This window comes from Amblyomma americanum, chromosome 3 (genome assembly GCF_052857255.1).
Source record: "Amblyomma americanum isolate KBUSLIRL-KWMA chromosome 3, ASM5285725v1, whole genome shotgun sequence".
NCBI classification, from domain to species: Eukaryota; Metazoa; Arthropoda; class Arachnida; order Ixodida; family Ixodidae; genus Amblyomma; species Amblyomma americanum.
The window spans coordinates 169,084,880-169,102,513 of NC_135499.1; the positions used below are offsets into that span (position 1 = coordinate 169,084,880).

The following is a 17,634-nucleotide window of genomic DNA, read 5'->3' on the forward strand; positions in this document are numbered from 1 at the left end:
CTGTTGGTTTGTATGGTAACAGAAATGTCCCCCTTGCCTCCTGCCGATTGTATGAAACTGGCGCATAGCAGATAGTGCCGCTGGAAGGCGGCTCCTTGCGCATCCTTCCATGCCAAGGTCTCCCCGTGTGAATACCGGCTTATGCCAAAAAGTTACTTTTTGATTAAGTTTTCTTGGGGGGGGTCATATTTAGAGACCCTAAATTCTCTCTACTCATGGAACTAAGAGCATCCTTTCCGCATGCATCTTTAGACCCTGAATGCTGTTGATTCAAACATGCACTGTTGGGTGCATAGTATGAGCAAGAGGCTCTGTCTGTTCATGTCTTTTGAGTATTGCTGTACTGTACTGTGCCTTTTGGCCGTTCAAAGGCAGTGTAATGTTCTGCAGTAGGGCGAGTATACCACAGTATAGATAGTATACTTTGAATTCCTATGCTACATTTTTAAGATGTGACAAAGTGTTGTGTAGCACAGTGCTTTGTTTGGCTGATGCAGTGCTAATGCGTAGTTCAATGCCTTACCAGAAGTGAACGCTGGTCAGAAACAATCTGCAGCCTTCTATGTGGGACAAAAGATATGTGCTAGCTGCTGCCAGTCCCTTAACAAAGTTCAATGCCTTACCAGAAGTGAACGCTGGTCAGAAACAATCTGCAGCCTTCTATGTGGGACAAAAGATATGTGCTAGCTGCTGCCAGTCCCTTAACAAAGTTCCATGAAGTAGAGCCCATCCTGATGAAAAGTTTTTTTCTATAACTGCAACAGAGTGTTAACCCTGCATACTCTCACGCGTGTTTTGCAGTTTCTCAGTCTTAGTCTCCATTTTTGCACATGCTTAGTCTCTCTAACACAGCTTCTTGGGCTTAGTAGCGCAAAAATATCAATTCTTGAGCTTTGCTCCATTTTAATGACCTTGGATATTGAGTACCAAGCAGAATTTTTCTTCTAGTTCGTTCTGCATTGTGTTGTGTCATTTTCTCCTGGTACCTTGCAGACATCCAGGAGTTCTACGAGATCACCCTCCTGGATGACACGAAAAGCATTCAGCAAAAGACTGCGGAGACCCTGCAGATTGCCTGCAAGTGGGAGAACAGCCCTCCCATTACAGGCACACATTCCAACAGCACAGAGGTGAGGCCACCTGTTATCTTTCTACCAAGGCTGCTCTTGCTGTGGCCTACGCACCGTACAACACAGTGGTGCCACACAGTGCATCGTGATGCTCTACTTTGCAATATCTGCGCAGCTTCAGCTGAGTGTTGGCACAGACTGTATTAAGTCTCAACTGTTTGATTAGTACAAGAAAACCACTGTGAGAATACTAGGCCTCATTAATTTGTGAGGATTGAACTGTCCGCTTGCACAGAGCGGATATTGCTTGGTATGATGAGTCGGGTTTTAACGTCCTGCAGAGGCACATGGGCTATGAGGGATGCCGTTTCGAATTCGTTTAGACCACCCGGTTTTCTGTGTGTGTCACAACGCTCAGCACATGGGCATTTCTGCATTTTGCTTCCATTAAAATGTGGCTCCCAAGGCTGAGATTTTATCCCACTACCTTGGGAGCAGCCAAGGCCACTCAGCCATTGTGGCATGTAGGAGAATATTACTTGAAGGCTATATCAGGATTACTTGATGGCTTGGTTTATGGGGGTTTAACGTCCCACAGCAGCTCAGGCTATGAGGGTTGCCGTAGTGAAGGGCTCCTGAAGTTTTGACCACATGGGATTCTTTAACGTGCACTGACATTGCACAGTACACGGGCCTCTAGGTTTACTTGAGTTCATTGATAGGAGTTGCTTAATTAAGCACCGAAAACTGCACTGTTCTCACTGATGCCACTGTTCACATTGCTGCCTTTGCAGTGAACTTGCATTTGGAATAAAGTAAGTGTGATGGGTGTGGCAAATTTGGCAGTACGTTTGGCATGGCAGCTAACATTTGCACATGTTTTGCAGGCTGCGGTGCAGATTAAACAAAAGGGGGATAAGGAAAAAGATAGGGCATGGTATTTGTGCTCTCTCCGTGTGATTTGGTAGGTGAAAATTGTCTGCAGTCATGATACAGTGTGCGAAAACATTAGTACTCTATTTGCTCGCGTTTTGATTGATATGTTGTAAAGGTTGATCCATGGGTTTGGCATTCAAGAAAAAAAAAAATTTCGGAATGTTGTATTGGTCAACCGACGGAAGGTTCAAGCTGCCAACATGCAATACGACCAGCACAGCACACCACATGTCGGAGCTGTGGCAGTAATCTGCCGCGGGTGCGCTGAAAGCTTGGTGTTGTTATTGCATGCGAAAGGCACTCTCTCTGCTTATCTCAGTACTTGACCTACTTTTCAGTGACTTTGAAGTTGTCTGCTTCCATTCATTTTTTCGCCGCTTCCCGCGTTAGATGAAAGCTCGTTAAATAGATGTTCAGAAGGCAGGACTTGCTGTGTGGTTGAGCGGCTGGAAGTTTTGTTTTTATGACAGACTCCAAAGTGCGTGGTCGGCATGGTGATAATGCGATTGAGCTCTATGCTTATATATTGGCCTTACGTGAGAATCTTTTGCACAGCCATCTTCAGAAAGAAGGTGAGCCTTACACCTTTGTACAGTAACGGTGGTAAAACATGCGATAGTTTGAAAAGGTTTGAAGGGGACCAGATTACTGGACTTTCTGCAGTGGTGATTGGCATCATTATGTCTTCCTTTTCTACATTTGCTGCCAGGGTTGCGCTTTGGAACACAATTTTGAAAAAACAGTGTGACCTATACAGGAGTAAATATGAGAGTTTGTGGCCAAGCAGTGCATGCATTTTTGTTTGCACTGGTATGCTACATATTTAGGTGTAATCTGTGGAGAACCTGTTTCCCCCCTCCGTTTCGATGCGGCCCATCTTCATCGTCGGCCGTCGGGACGGACAGCCCCCGGCTGGGCGAGGAGGGAAGTCTCCCTCATGGGGGAAAGGGAACGGCGACGGGAGCGCCACCTCGTAGGTTACGCGGAATTCTGCGGAACCGGAGAGAGGCCCTTCGGGATCCGGCCAGCGTGGTGAGCGGTTGGAGCCGCACGCTCTCGTCACCTTCCGCGGCAGGCGCACGGGGATCCGTTGTGCCTTGCCACTGGACTTCTGGTTCCAGGCAGCGAAGCGAGCGCAGCAAACGCGCGCTCTGACCGCCTTCCCCAGCAAATGCTAGGGAATGGCTTTGCCCCAAGAATGCAGCGCGCACGGGAAAACCCGGCCGCCATTATCGGCGCATACAAACGTTCGCCGCCGATACCTCCGAAGTCGCGCCCCTGCCCCAGCCGGTAAGTCGGAAGTCCTTCTTACGTAGCCTTCTATTTCCGAGGAATGCCTCGTTGATGTTTTGAAGCTAGCTGGCCCACTCTGTGTATTAATTGCAAGTGTAATAAATAGCATATGAGTGTTAACGCTGTGTCGTCCCTTCCCTTTGTCCCTCGAGCACGAACCCCTCCGCGGTTAGCGAGCGGGAACGCTGCATCTGCGGAGTGGGAGTGCGGGCGGGGCGAAAGGCTTTGTCCCCCCATATTTCCACAATGGCGTCCCAACGTGTGGCAAGCTCTTGGGACGAGGGACGGCAGTCAGTTCGGTTCGTGGAATGCCCGCCCGGATTTGCAACAGCGTTAGGCCTGAACCGAATTCGGAGTTGCTAGCAAGGCGAAGACGCTTTCTTGACAGCGAGATGAGCGTAATAGTAGCATGGGAGGATTGCTGTGCATGCTAAGCTTTTGATGAGCACTTCATCGGTACACCTGTGGAAGGTGAACCTACGAGGTCCGCTCATGGAGAGCGAGACCGAGACGCCCACGGAGAACAGCAAGCCAGAAGCGAGTGAATGCGGAAGCCTGGAGGGTGGCCCGATTTTTCTTGTACATAGTTGTAAATATTCTCTGTTCTGTCTCTTTGGCTCTGGGAGCCGGGTGCCGTAGTCAGCTGTTTTGGATTGCAGTCGTGATTACAGGAAAAGCACCGGGGCGCTGCGACACCGCGGGAAGCGGTAGGCGCCGTTCGCGTTAGGGTCACCTTGGCAGAAACGTATCTCCTCGTGGCGTTGTGTTCTAGCTATTGTCCTTGGCCCTTTGTTGGCACCCGGAAGTGTAAGAGCGAGTAGGCCTAAGGCTCTTCGGGAGCTGCCTGTCGCTTTTGGGAGGACACAGACGTACCGTGGCACAAGCACGCGCAAACGGGCTTGCTTGTTGTATATTTAACCTCGCTAGAGCCGAGAGGTCTCGCTCAACTACAGAAAGTTGACTTTGTTCGAACGAACTTACTTTTTGGGCTGCGAAGCGAATTTATAATTTCGCGGAACCAGAGACGCTAACGCAGCTCAAGTGAGCTTAACATCACCATGCCGTAAAGCGAACCGCGAATGTGCTTCGTCCGAAGAGAGCCAGCTATGTTCAAATGAACCGAGCGTTTGGGCGGTGCCGGATAGGATTGTTTGGCACTTGCATTACTCCGCATTTTACCAAATGGTGAGTTTACGCGGTCTCCACTGTTTTTGCTGCAAACTTTTGGAGATCCTAGGAGCGATATGCAGAGTTGAAGAGAAGCTGCCCCGGCCTGCTGTCCATTGTATGGGTCTCTGCCTGCTGCCTTGCGGCCATGAGTCATCGAGCTGCACAGTCTCCGGCGAGCAGTTTGCAGCGGCTACGAGAGGGGGGCCAGCCCCTCTACCTTCCAACAAAGGACGGGTGCCCGGTGACCTTGCTGCTCATCGGATGACCCCGGCACCCCTACTGTACGAGCTGTCTTGCAGTCATCATCGCAACGCTCGTGGCCCCTTCGTCGATGGCATCCATGGACGGGTTCAACCGTAGGCCGACATTTAAGGAGGGAGGGATGTGGAGAACCTGTTTCCCCCCTCCGTTTCGATGCGGCCCATCTTCATCGTCGGCCGTCGGGACGGACAGCCCCCGGCTGGGCGAGGAGGGAAGTCTCCCTCATGGGGGAAAGGGAACGGCGACGGGAGCGCCACCTCGTAGGTTACGCGGAATTCTGCGGAACCGGAGAGAGGCCCTTCGGGATCCGGCCAGCGTGGTGAGCGGTTGGAGCCGCATGCTCTTGTCACCTTCCGCGGCAGGCGCACGGGGATCCGTTGTGCCTTGCCGCTGGACTTCTGGTTCCAGGCAGCGAAGCGAGCGCAGCAAACGCGCGCTCTGACCGCCTTCCCCAGCAAATGCTAGGGAATGGCTTTGCCCCAAGAATGCAGCGCGCACGGGAAAACCCGGCCGCCATTATCGGCGCATACAAACGTTCGCCGCCGATACCTCTGAAGTCGCGCCCCTGCCCCAGCCGGTAAGTCGGAAGTCCTTCTTACGTAGCCTTCTATTTCCGAGGAATGCCTCGTTGATGTTTTGAAGCTAGCTGGCCCACTCTGTGTATTAATTGCAAGTGTAATAAATAGCATATGAGTGTTAACGCTGTGTCGTCCCTTCCCTTTGTCCCTCGAGCACGAACCCCTCCGCGGTTAGCGAGCGGGAACGCTGCATCCGCGGAGTGGGAGTGCGGGCGGGGCTGAAGGCTTTGTCCCCCCATATTTCCACAAATCAAGCTCCCAAACAGGCGAGTGCTTTCTCTGGTTTTGGCCATTCAAGCAGTGCTTCAACAACTGGGATGACTGAGCAAAACTAAAGCACATTTTTTTTTTTGTGAAAGAAGGCCCAGCATGGATAGAGTATGAGAACCACGAAAAGTCTTTGCCAACTTGGGATTTCTTTGAAAGGGAGTCACAGAAGATGTTCACTAATGTCCTGCGAAAACAAAAAGAGGAGCTGTTACCACAGTTGCGCTCTCAAAATCAAAACGGGACGATGGCTGTCTATGTCAAGAAAACGAAGCGTCATTTCTTACATGTCGACCCAGGTATGAGTGAAGATAAGCAGGCGAGCTTTTTAATGGGAGGTGTCAGAGAGCAGCTTTTTGCTATCCTAGTAAAAATCCACCAAAGACTGTTGCAGAGTTTGCCAGCGAAGCATCCCCGATTGAGAAGACCATGGATGCATGAGCTTGCCAATACGAACAACTGCTCCACATCCTCTCTTCAAGCCATCCAGACAGGACAGCTACAACTGGGGACAACCTGCAGGATTTATCTTTGAGGCTGTTCAGGACGAGCTGTGTTGGCTGCTACTATCTTTACCCCAGCCTCATGTAGCGACCACTGTAGATGTTGTGTGTGCGTAGGTGCAACAAGCATTGGACACTCTAGCATTGACAACCACCACAATAAGGCCATGTGACAATAGGATGCCTTCTCTCTCATTTTGGTCATAGCTCTACTCATGTATGTTTGCTCGTTCACGAATTGATTCCCATTTCTGAATTTTACCATTTGGCATAGCCTAGGTTCGAAGAAAGTGTGACAAGGTGTAACTTCATGCTGTTTCGCAGTGGGATGGATGTGTATGCTTTTGTCTTCAGATGTAGATTTCTGAAAACAGAACCTGCTAGCCTTGGGATGTGCTTGGCTGACCTCGGCTCATCTTGAATGCAATGAGAGCGTTGTATGAAGTCATTAGTACTTGTCCTCCAACCTGGATTACCATTGGCCACTACTCATAATCTAAATGCTGAAAACTGCCTTCATTGTCACGATTAGCCTGGTAAAGTCTACTCCAGGGCAAAGGATTCTTCCAGTGTTTTCCAGTTGTCTTTATTTTGTGCTGACTTCTTTGGATTCTTTGCTTTCCTGTCCTGCATTTCCTTTCCCTTGGTACCAGCCCTTTAACTCCGGTAGATCAGAAAACATATCTTCTCCACATTACATTCCTTCTCATGTTTATTTCTTCCTTTTTAAGCTTAGCTAGAATGTCATCATCTTGCAGTTGTTCTACAGTTTGCGCTACGCTTCTCTTGCCTCGTAATTTCAAAGCTTTTAGTTTTGTTTCCTTTGCTTGCTGTGCTGTCTTATTTTAATCCTTTCAGACATGCGTAAGATTTTACTATTTAGGAAACTGTTAAAATTTGTGCGCATATAATTGGAACTCTCTATTTCATAGAGATAAAATTGTTGGTCCAAAAATTTTAAGAATTTACACGCGGCACACACTTTTATGCTCACGGCATAGAAGCCCTATTCTCCTAAAAAATACCTTTATGCCCGATTAATTATTTCTTTATCATTCGAACCTGATTCTGCAACGAAAACTCAGCTGCAGTATCCTTTAATAAAACATTCTGTCGAGTGGGAAAAAAAATAAGCTGCAGCATTACACAGTGACATCTATATTTATTTCTTGCTTTTAAAAAGTGATCCTTTTTTTTAGGCACAAAATGGCCTTGCCATTCTATCCAGCAGGGATTGCAAATATTGTAGTTGGCATCATTGACTTCGTGAAGACAGCTCCAGACGCTTCGAAAAAAAGGTTGGAAAAGTCGTGCCCACAGACATAGACGAGCTGCAGCAAGGAGTCAAGCTGTTTCATGAGTTGTCAAGGTTTGCACTAAAGTGAATACTGGCAAGATATATTTGCTATGTTTAAAAACCGCAGCCAGGCGAGCCAGCTGTACATCTTAAATCCGAAGAAGCTCAGCCTGCTGCATGCAGCAGATACAATGGAGACTAGTTTTGGTGGTGATGAAATGTAGAAATGGAATAGGCTAAGGCTTGCTTTATACACAAATTGCCCCCACCTGCAGGTAAATGGCTGATTTGGCTGCATCCTGAAGTGAAGTCGTCCTATGGGTAGTGTATGTTTTGAGTTGCGAGACATACATAGTCTCGGTCAGGCAGGTTCCTCCTGTCCTTTCTCACCTCCCGACAAAGCCATAACCATGAAGAAATGAAAATTTCAGATTACAGCAGAATTTATTTGCATTATGTACAGTTATGGTGACACCACATTGCTTTCAGGGCGCGGCCTTTCTGCACGGTGTTAAAAACCGTTCTCCTCTTCGTCTCCACCGTCAGGTACCTTTTCTCGAGCCTTTTCTTCCCCCCCTTGGGGTCCTCCTCGCCAGCGGGCTCTTGGTCTCTCTCTCTTTTACCAGTTGTTTTTCGGCTGCTGAGACCCGGTGGCTGTTACGCAGGTGTCCGCTGCTCCCAGATCGGATGACACCCACCCGGGGTGGGGGAGGCCAGTGCTTTGCTTCGGCTGCTGGTTGTTTCTCCAGATCCTCACCCAGCGCACACGACTGATTCCATGGCATGCAGGAACGGCCCGCGCACACACACACAGCCTCTATGCCCCTGTAGCTGCTGTTTGGGGGGGGGGGTCTCTTGTTCATCGCCGCTGAGCGGCAAGCACACACACACCAAAACAAATACGCCGGCCATTTGTTCTGGCTACGTTCAGAAGCGACGTGGCCGTGCTCACAACAGCCTCTATAGCACGTTAGTGGCAATCTGTGATGGTGTGAAGGAACACTGCCTTAGTTAATAGTAGATATCGGTTCAGTTACTGTGCAGGGCCCAAGGAAGCAGTGTAGAAACTTCCAGGAATGCAAGTTCATATCAGGACTCCATTGCCAGGGCAATGGGGTGTTATGCAGTCTTGCTAGTCACTGTAGTGCTTGCATTCTTGCTTGGCAGCATTGGTATTGATGTGGGCAAGGTGGCAAGAGTAGGCCACTTTTGAAACAAGCTGTTCGCCCAGAGATGCAGATTGGTAGACAGAAGAGAAGAAGAGGTGGTGTTGGAAGGAGAGGGAACTTGTCCATAGATGAGGAAGGAATTGCTGTAGCCAGTGGTACACTGAATGGCAGTGCTGTAGGCGGGTGTAACAAAAGGAAGAGTGTTGTCCCAGATAGTTTGGTCAGGGCAGATTATGAATATCCCATCGGACTGTGCATGATGGAACTGCTCTACGAAACCACTCTATGAGATCGTTGGTCTGAGGGTGGTAGCTAGAAAAAGTGTTATGGATGTTGTTTTTGATGCAGAATACTTCCTCGGGGATATAGCGAAGAAATGTATTGCTGTTGTCACTGAACACAATATATAGGACCCCGTGGTGTGATGTGGCATCAGAAAGACTTCTGTAGCTTTCTTGTTGGTCTGGCATTTTACTTCCATCGCCTTGCATGGAAATTTGCCACAATTGTATCCCCTGTACTTGGCAAGTTCTTGGCTTCTGTACATATTCTGGGTGCTCCATAGAATGTGAACATGCCTTCCAAGCCCTTAGGCGAACTCTCTTCAACACCAGCATCTACCATTTAGATGAGGTGGCACCTGTTGTACTTTGCACTGATACAGGAATTGGCACTGTTCTTTTGTAATCTAACAGAGTGTCTAAAGAGCAGGTTGTGGATTACGCCAAATCAAACACTTGTTTGATCAGCTTCGTCAATTCAAGCTTCAACATGGTACGCATTACTGCTTCACTTGCCATCCCACTGCATGGTTGCCAGTCATTCCCAGTTGCGCTGTTGTGGGGTTATGTGGTCAAGTTAGTGTTGTTATTTCGAATTGACAAGAACATTGAACGCTATGGGTATCTGCTGGGGAATTAAAATTAGTTCGTTAGATTGGGAACTTTGTAAAACCGGGTTTCTTTAGATCGAGTTTTAACTGTATATGTATTTTTCAGATAATGGTAGGTTGTTGTCCAACACCTTAGAGTGTATGCAAAATATACTCAAACCCACTGAGGTCACTGTAGTCACCATTTTTACAACTTTTTCCAGAATGTGACTCAACCAATCGTAACTCAGTAGTTTTTTGTTTTTCACAGTTGGACATCAGTTGTTGAACAGTGGACAAAAATTGTTATAATGAGTTGAGCGTAGCCTCTGGTTGAGGGAGGTTTGCATCGATGCTCTGTAAAAGTTGGTGTCTATGCAGACAATCGTGATTCATGATTGGCAAGTCATAAAAGGTTCCATTGAAGTTTGTTGATGCACCTTCTCTGCATTATCATGTACTCGCTGCAAACATAAAGGCCAAACATGCCGTGCAGCATGCTGATTTGGTTTCGAACAGTCATTGGGTGATTGGAAAAGAATCTTGGAATAAATGCAGTCTTGCTTAGTCCTCTCAGAATATACGTCTGTGTTGTCAAGGGATGTTTTAGTTTGCCTCACGGCTTCTGACGCACAATGTATGGAAACATCTATCTGCTATATCACTGCTATGTTGGTATCTTGGAAAAGTGCTCAAGTTTTACGTTAATGTTTGCGATGATGCTAAGACTGGCCACCATGAACCTTAGTTAGACTGCAGGCTGCACACATGCTTTATGCACAATAAAGAGTTGTCTCTGGCAACAGTATTCATTATGTATGATTTCAACGAACACAAAAGCCTGATGTGGTAGTATGACTCTCTTGTAAAACTTTTTCTAAGTGAGTTGGGGCATATTCGTCGGTAAATGTTAGTGCAACATAGAACAATCACGTGAAAGGACAATGACTCTCTTAACAGTAATGCAGGGTTTTGTGCTATGTGAGGTGCCACTGTGGCTGTCTGTGGCTTTTTCTGCTGGAAAGGGGGCTGTGCACTCTAGGAACTCGATGATAGGAGGGAGCTGGCTCCAAGAATTAATTTGCAAGAGCTGACTCACAGAACAAGCAGTTGATGGCATACACAGATCCTCAAACACTTTCTATGTGCATGCCAATATAAGTGACTAGATGTCTGCTTGCCACATAGATGTGCATTCCAGACTGTGATGTCGGGACTTTCTTGAAAAGTGTCACCAGATCACCTCTCAGGATGGAGTAATCTGTGCCAGCGATCAATATACCATGTGACCATCTGTGGCCGTTGATATGTCTAGTGAAAGCTGCTGCAGAAGTTCATATGTTGACATTGTTGTCATTGCACTGTTCCTCGTTACATTGATGCAGGGGTCCTTCACGCGGCGGTTTGTACTCAGTCTCCCCTTAAAAATTACTTTGTTCAGCTTTCCCTATAGGGACTCAGCAGTCATTCCATTGCTGCTTGTGACACTCCTGACATAGTGAAAGTGGCTTTGATGGTGGCGAGGGTTATTTCATTAGCTAAAGTTAGGGCATTCACTGCTGAGTAAGGAGCTGTTTGATTGCTGGTCATTCTTTGCCAAATTGGAGCCTAGGACAATTGGTAGAAAAACTTTGTTGCTTGATTTTGCATTTTGGGCAGTGCAGGTAAATGTGACTTGCTTGGCTGCAGCAGGAGCACAAGATATCTGTCTCCATTTTATGGTTTCCAGAGTGGTCAATGTGCCTGCTTTCTACTTTGGTCTCCATCTGTTTTCATTATGCTGTACAGGCTGTGCTGATGGTAGTGGCTCTTTAGGAGGGGCTTGAATGAACAGCGCCTGTGCAGTGCTGCAGTGGGAGGGCCTTTGCGAAAGTTGGTTGATAGTAGTCTGTTGGCAACATCAGTCTTTGTGTTAGTTTGCTTGATGACTGGGCCCTGAATGTTTCCTGTACTTGCTCGTGGATAACACTTGTGGTGGAGCTAAGTGCAATCTGGGACACACTGTATAGCTTCTGGAGCCCAGTGTACACTGTAGAATGGACCACTTTCTTCTAAGCAGCAGTGTTGCTTCTGAAGGCAGCGAACTTGTCGAAAACCAGAGTGCCATTTTCTTGCCGGTCTTGCATAATAGAACTTTGCTTTGCTGTCTTCTTCAGACTGGTAGCTTCTGTCAGGAGCTTTGTGATTTTCTCTGAGGTGCGTTTCTCAAGCCTAGAGAAATGTTGTTCCTTCACACCGCATGCAAGGAGGCACAGCTTCTTTTCTTGTGACATTGTGGGCTTGCATGCTTGAAGATATGCTTCATATTCTCCAGATACATTGCAGTACTATCTTCCAGCAGCTCAGTACGTCACTGAAGATTCCGTTCAGCCCATTTTTGATGATGAGCGCTACTGTATGTTTCCATAATGTGAAAAATGGGACCTTCTCGCAGTTTCTGTACCGCCAACACAAGCTATCCTTAGGACTAAATGACACATTACACCACTTTGTGGCATCATCCCCCTTGTAGTCTTTAGGATTTGCGAAGTGTAGAGGGGTAGGGGGTTATGTCCTCTGCAGTGCTTTGCAGTGGTTGTTGTCAAGCAAGAAATGACAACTGGAGTGCAGAAATTATATTTCTTGCCTAGTCTCAAATCTCCTGATTCTATTTCAGTTTGACTTGTTACATTATTGCCGTCATGTGCAACACTCGGCGACAACTTTCCCTAGCAGTGAAGGGAAAGCTGCTGGGGCAGAATGTCCATAACTGTGTCACTCCGCCAAATAGCTCGGCCTTCGTGGCATCAAGTTTAGCTTGGTTTCGGTTTCGTTTCAGGGTCAGAGGTGAGTACTTGTTAAGCCAAATTTGTCGAACAAGCTGTTCTAGTAACACTGGTACAAGGTTTGTGTCACCTGTATTGATGAGTGAGAAAAAATTGCAATGGTGGGAGTATTAAATACCAGCTGACCCACGTGCACAGCTGCCATCCAGGCGAATGAGTGGCAAAACATATCAGATAGCAAGACCTGAGTGGGAGGGCCTGCCATGGAGGGCATGTGATTGCAACATGAGACACTGTATGTGCGCGCTGTGAAGGGATGAAACCATAAGGCGTCCATCTGGTGCCACACTTTCATCTGTTCGCATTTTGAGCTAACAGATCACGACGTCCCAACAACTCTCGAAACATGGTGATTAAAATCAGAGGCTACATTTACTGACAAAACGTTCTGACAATCGCTCTAATGCTCAGTCATTTACCCTTTGTGTTGTTCAGTCTACTTTCTGGGTTTCCTTCTCATTACTTTTTTTTTTTCAGTGTGCGCATGCACACAGAAGAAAAAGCACACGCATGTGCGCACAGTGTTTGCTCGCATGCCTGCCCTGAAGGGTCCTTGGGTTGCTCATGCCACTTTGTGGTAACTTAAAACACAATCGATGTAGAACGCACTCTCCACTGAGACCTTTGCTTGTCTGGCTTCGAATCAAAATGCTCCCTTTACCCTTGGTAGTAACAAGAGATGAGGCCTCACAACAATAGAACAGCAAAATAAGGCAATGCTTGCTCACACATCAAGAGGCCATGGCACTACGAAGCCGTTGCGATCTGCTACACAAAGAATGACTGCGTCACTTTATCCTGTCAGATGCCTGTTGCCCGTAATTCCTGCATACGGCTCCACATACAGTGCATAGTGGTCTTGTGTTTCTGTCTCACACTTCTGTTTGGTGAAAAGACTTCTTCCTGATGGTGGGGGTAGATATCAGACACCTTCTTTTCTGGAACTGGGTGCCTCAAAAGCACACAGCTGATATATCTAGAAAATCCAGTGTATCTTGAAAAAAGCACATTTGCCATGACTCTCTAATGTTGAAAATTACCAGTTATGCTAGAGGTATGCCTTAGAAAATGAGCATTACCAGCATTTTATGTTTTAAGAGGAAAGCATTAGCTGCAACCAGAGGGTATATATTCTGTTGCATAGGGAGAAAGGGTGCTAGTCAGTGCTTGTGTATGTCTGTTCTCTTCTGTCCTATTCCTTTGGCACTGTGTTCTTCCATAATAAGAAGGGTGTGTTTCTGCCCTGTAGCTATCACTGCATTGCCAAGAGGGGAGAAAGCGTGTAGTGCTGTGTGTGTTTTTCAGTTCTGTCCATGCTCTGCTCTTCGTGCACTGGTATGATATACCAACTTGCTCATTAGTCATAATTATTTTTAAAAAGTCCGTCGTACACCTCTGCCTGAGATGTCATGCTAATAATATATTCTGCATATCAGGAATGCCACCTCCTCGTTGACTTGAGATTTCATAAGCCAGTCATTTCTTGTGGATTGCCTGTGTAGATTGTAGACAAGTGAGAAAATTTTATAATTTATTTTATTATTCCAAACCACATTTTAATATTTTTTAGTCAAACTTGTTAATTGTGAATGGCAGCTTTTGTCTTGTTTGTTTGCCAGCAGTTGAGCTGGCAACATTTCTACCTTTGCCATAAAAGCTTTCCATGTTTGTTCCAACACCTCTGATTGCTTCAGCAAGAATCCTGCTGCTTTCATTTTGTACAAGATTGGAAGCTGAAAAATTTACTTAGTTTTCTTACTTTTGTTACACGGTAATGGGGCAGAGAACATCACAGAAGGTAAGCAAATAGTTTAATGGCTGGCAGGCCGTGCGCTACTGCTCTCTTCAATGTCTTCTATGACATCTTACTTGTTTATTTTATATAGTGTCCACTTTGTATTTCAGTCCGGGACCATCTATGGCAGTGCATTTTGAGGTTCAGATTGTGTATATTATCTATGTTGCACCTCCAAGGGATATAAAATAGATTCTCACATTTCTGGGCACTCCTCCATGTTTGGCACCACATTCTTTTCTCTCTCATGCCAGCAGTCTTTGTTGTAAAAACAAAGCCTCTCAATGGTGTTTATACTTCTGCTTGTGCATGGGTCATTCTGCATGTGAACATGAGACATAGCAAGATTAGCAAGAATCGAAAAAAAGGAGCTTGTTTTTGATGTAAAAGTAGCCAAACCTTGTTTCTGTAATATCATATGTGGTGCTAACTGCTGCCATTGTCTACTCTGGGATTTTTCTAGCCGTGCTCGAGTACTGGAAGTTATACTCGACACCGTGCCTTACACATGCTTTGAATTATGGTTTATGCTTTATGGGGGTTTAACGTCCCAAAACGACTCAGGCTATGAGGGACTCTATAGTGAAGGGCTTTGGAAATTTTAACCACCTGTGGTTCTTAAATGCGCACTGACATAGGCCTCTAAAATTTTGGCTCCATTGAAATTTGACTGGCGTATCCAGGATCAAACCCACATCTTTCGGGTCAGCAACCGTGCGCCATAACCACTGAGCCGTAGCAGCGACCCATGCTGTGAATTATTCGAAGTATGCAATATTTGTTGGTCTTGCTACTAATGTATAGAAGTTCTTTTTTGTCTTTGAAACAGGATGTTTTGTAGAATCTGATAGAAACTTTGGTTATTTGGCTTTGGCATTAGCAGGCTTGCTACAAAGTATTGCTTGGGTCTTTGTAACGCTGATCTTTCAGGGTGTTGTCATCACAGTCGCTTGTTATGCACAAGAGTGCCTACAGTTTTCTTTGACAACACTTGTTGTGCACAAGAGTACATAAAGTTTTCTTTTGTCTGAAAGCATGGTTTAAAGGTACGTTGGTCTACTTTTTGGCTTGCCAGCGCAGGTGCAAGCCTTCATCCTTGCAGAAGGAATGCGCTTACAATAATTTGTAGATAGCACCATGCCTCTCTTCATAAAGGACCCACGGACCGCTGACCAGGGGCAGACAACAAGTGGAGTGTGTAGGTCAGATGGTTATGATCGCACCTGCAAAATATTAGAGCCAAGTGTGCATTGAAACTCAATCAAAGCCTGCTCGCGCTTTCTCTCAGCAAACTCAATCTCATCCACAGTGCTGATGTCCAAGGCATGCCTGTGACTGGAAGGGCTCAAGGCATTTCATTGATCCGTCATTCAGATTGATTGGTGAATAACAAGCCTTGTCTGGAATGATGTAATTTAAATTGTCTCATTGTCTGCTCATTGCGCTCGTGCTATTTCATTGTGCCAATCGCCGTCATACAGACAAAGAAGAGTTTTTTACTTTCATGTTTTGGTACATGTTTGTGTGCTCCTTGTTTATGTTTGCCTCTTTTATTTTATTTTTAAGTGCGCTCGCAGGTCTGTTGAAATTAGCGCACAAAATGAAGACGTAGCTTCATATTGAGTCCGCTGCTCATGTGTTACTGTGCTCTGCAACCCTTAAGTTTTGATAATCGCGTTTCACCCATAACATGAAGCATCATAATGCACTATCTCCATATGACAGGAATGTACTGCCTATCACCAGATTTTCCGACTAAGTTGTGTTGATTGCGTCTCTTGTTTAGTGCGCAGACAAAATGTCCAAGGCCTTCTTGGGGGCACATCCAGTGACTGGAGCCGGTCTAGGATTTGGCACAAAATGGCAACAGATGTCACTTTGGGCTGTGTCTGGCTTTCAACGCATCGGCCCTTGAGAAACAGAGTTGCTGTTCCATCCCAACAACGTGTTGCAGTACAGGTCCATTTGTTCCACCAACCTCTCCAATTGTTGCATGCATGGCGTGGCCGATTGCTAGCTGAGGATGGTGGTGAAGAATTGTGCTGATCAATCCATTTGGCCGCAGCTTAAACGAAACATGCAGAAGCACCAGCGGAAATATGCCAGGTAGCAGAAAGCTAGAAAAAATGGCTGGCAAGGTGGGACTATGACATAGGCATCTGACGTACTCCAATCCTTACCTTAAAACTGGAGGAGAAAGAGAATTTTCGCTTGCGAAGGGTAGTTGCCTTGCAGGTCGCCTTTCAAACACCTCATACAGGGCATAGCTGAGAGAAGCGGGGTGGAATAACTTAATTTTGATGTCTTTAGTTTCACTTTTGGTGAATCTTTCCAAAAACCTTGTGGCTATGCGCTCCAGGGATGATGCCTGGCAACCACCGGCGGGTATGGCGAATTTTTTACTAGGTCAAGGTCAGGACCGCTTTAAATGTCCTTGTCACTCTGAAAACTGAGCAGCTGTCAAGAAGAAGCTCAATATTCTTCATATTAGCATGCAACGATAACCTCCCAACCTTTTACCTTACATCCATCTCCGAAAATCATTTACACAATATATCGAACCCGGATATATCGAATTATTGCCTATATAGAATGGTTGTAAAATCCACTTGGGAATCCCATGCAAAAGTATTGCAAATTTGTTTGAGTTCATCGAACTTCCGTGCACCCCATATTTGATATATCGAACTCTGTGCCACACCGCGCCCCCGCAAGTGCGCTTCTCCCGATACACCTCACCCTGGAAGTGGGCTGCTCCCATCCCTCTGCACCTCGCAAATGGGCTTCTCCTAATGCAGTCACGATCTTCCCAAAATCGCATCTCGAGTGCGGGGCTGGCCTTGGACACTTTCGTGCGGAGCTGCACAAGTAAGAGTCACCTGATGAGAGCTTTGTGGGGTGTGAGTGGAAATGGGAATGGCCATAGGGGCTGGGAAGAGGGAAACTGTGCTGGCCACAGGGCCGCAGGCGCCAGACTTCTGCTGGCGCAGCCAAAGCAAGCGTTGTCAGCTAACTGTTGCCAACGTTTTGGCCATTTTGGCTGTCACTGCTGTCGGTGCTGCTTGGGCATGTGACTGATGTGGTGCGGTGCGGTGGTCGTTCTTTTCGCTTTGTTCGCAAGGTCAATGTGAGTTCGCTTGCGACTTGTCCGGTGCCGTGCGTTTTCTTTTCGCTTTATTCGCGTGTTCGGGAGACGTGAATGTGAAAAAACGCCAGAATTTGGACTTGGCAACAAAGGCGGACATCATTCGACGGGTGGAGGCCTGTGAAAAAATGTCATTGGTTGCCAATGCGTTCGGAATTCGTCGCAAACACGCTAGTACAATCCTGCAGAACAAAGCCTGCATGAAGCTGAAGGCAGCGCAATCCAGTTGCCCTGGAGTGTGTCGTATACGTGCTCCGACCTACGACAAGGTCGAGAAAGCTTTGTACGCCTTGTTTTTAGAGACACGTGCCAGAAACATCCCTGTCGACAGCCCGATGCTCATGGAGAAAGTGAAATGGTTTGCTGTAGCCTTCGGAGGAGAGAGCTTCACTGGTGGCACTGGTTGGCAGCAGCGTTTTAATAGTCGCCACAGCATCGTTGGAAAGTCCGTCTC

At 46.8% G+C, this 17,634-nt stretch overlaps 1 protein-coding gene across 11 annotated transcripts in view; it reads left to right on the forward strand.

Moving 5' to 3' along the window:
• dlg1 (MAGUK family member discs large 1) overlaps positions 1 to 17,634 on the forward strand; it is a 540,041-nt gene that overhangs the window by 13,484 nt on the left and 508,923 nt on the right. For all 11 annotated transcript variants that reach the window (XM_077658735.1, XM_077658726.1, XM_077658727.1 and 8 more), the window contains exon 3: positions 994 to 1,130. In XM_077658735.1, coding sequence (XP_077514861.1) covers positions 994 to 1,130 — 137 coding nt within the window. The remainder of the gene's footprint in view (positions 1 to 993; positions 1,131 to 17,634) is intronic.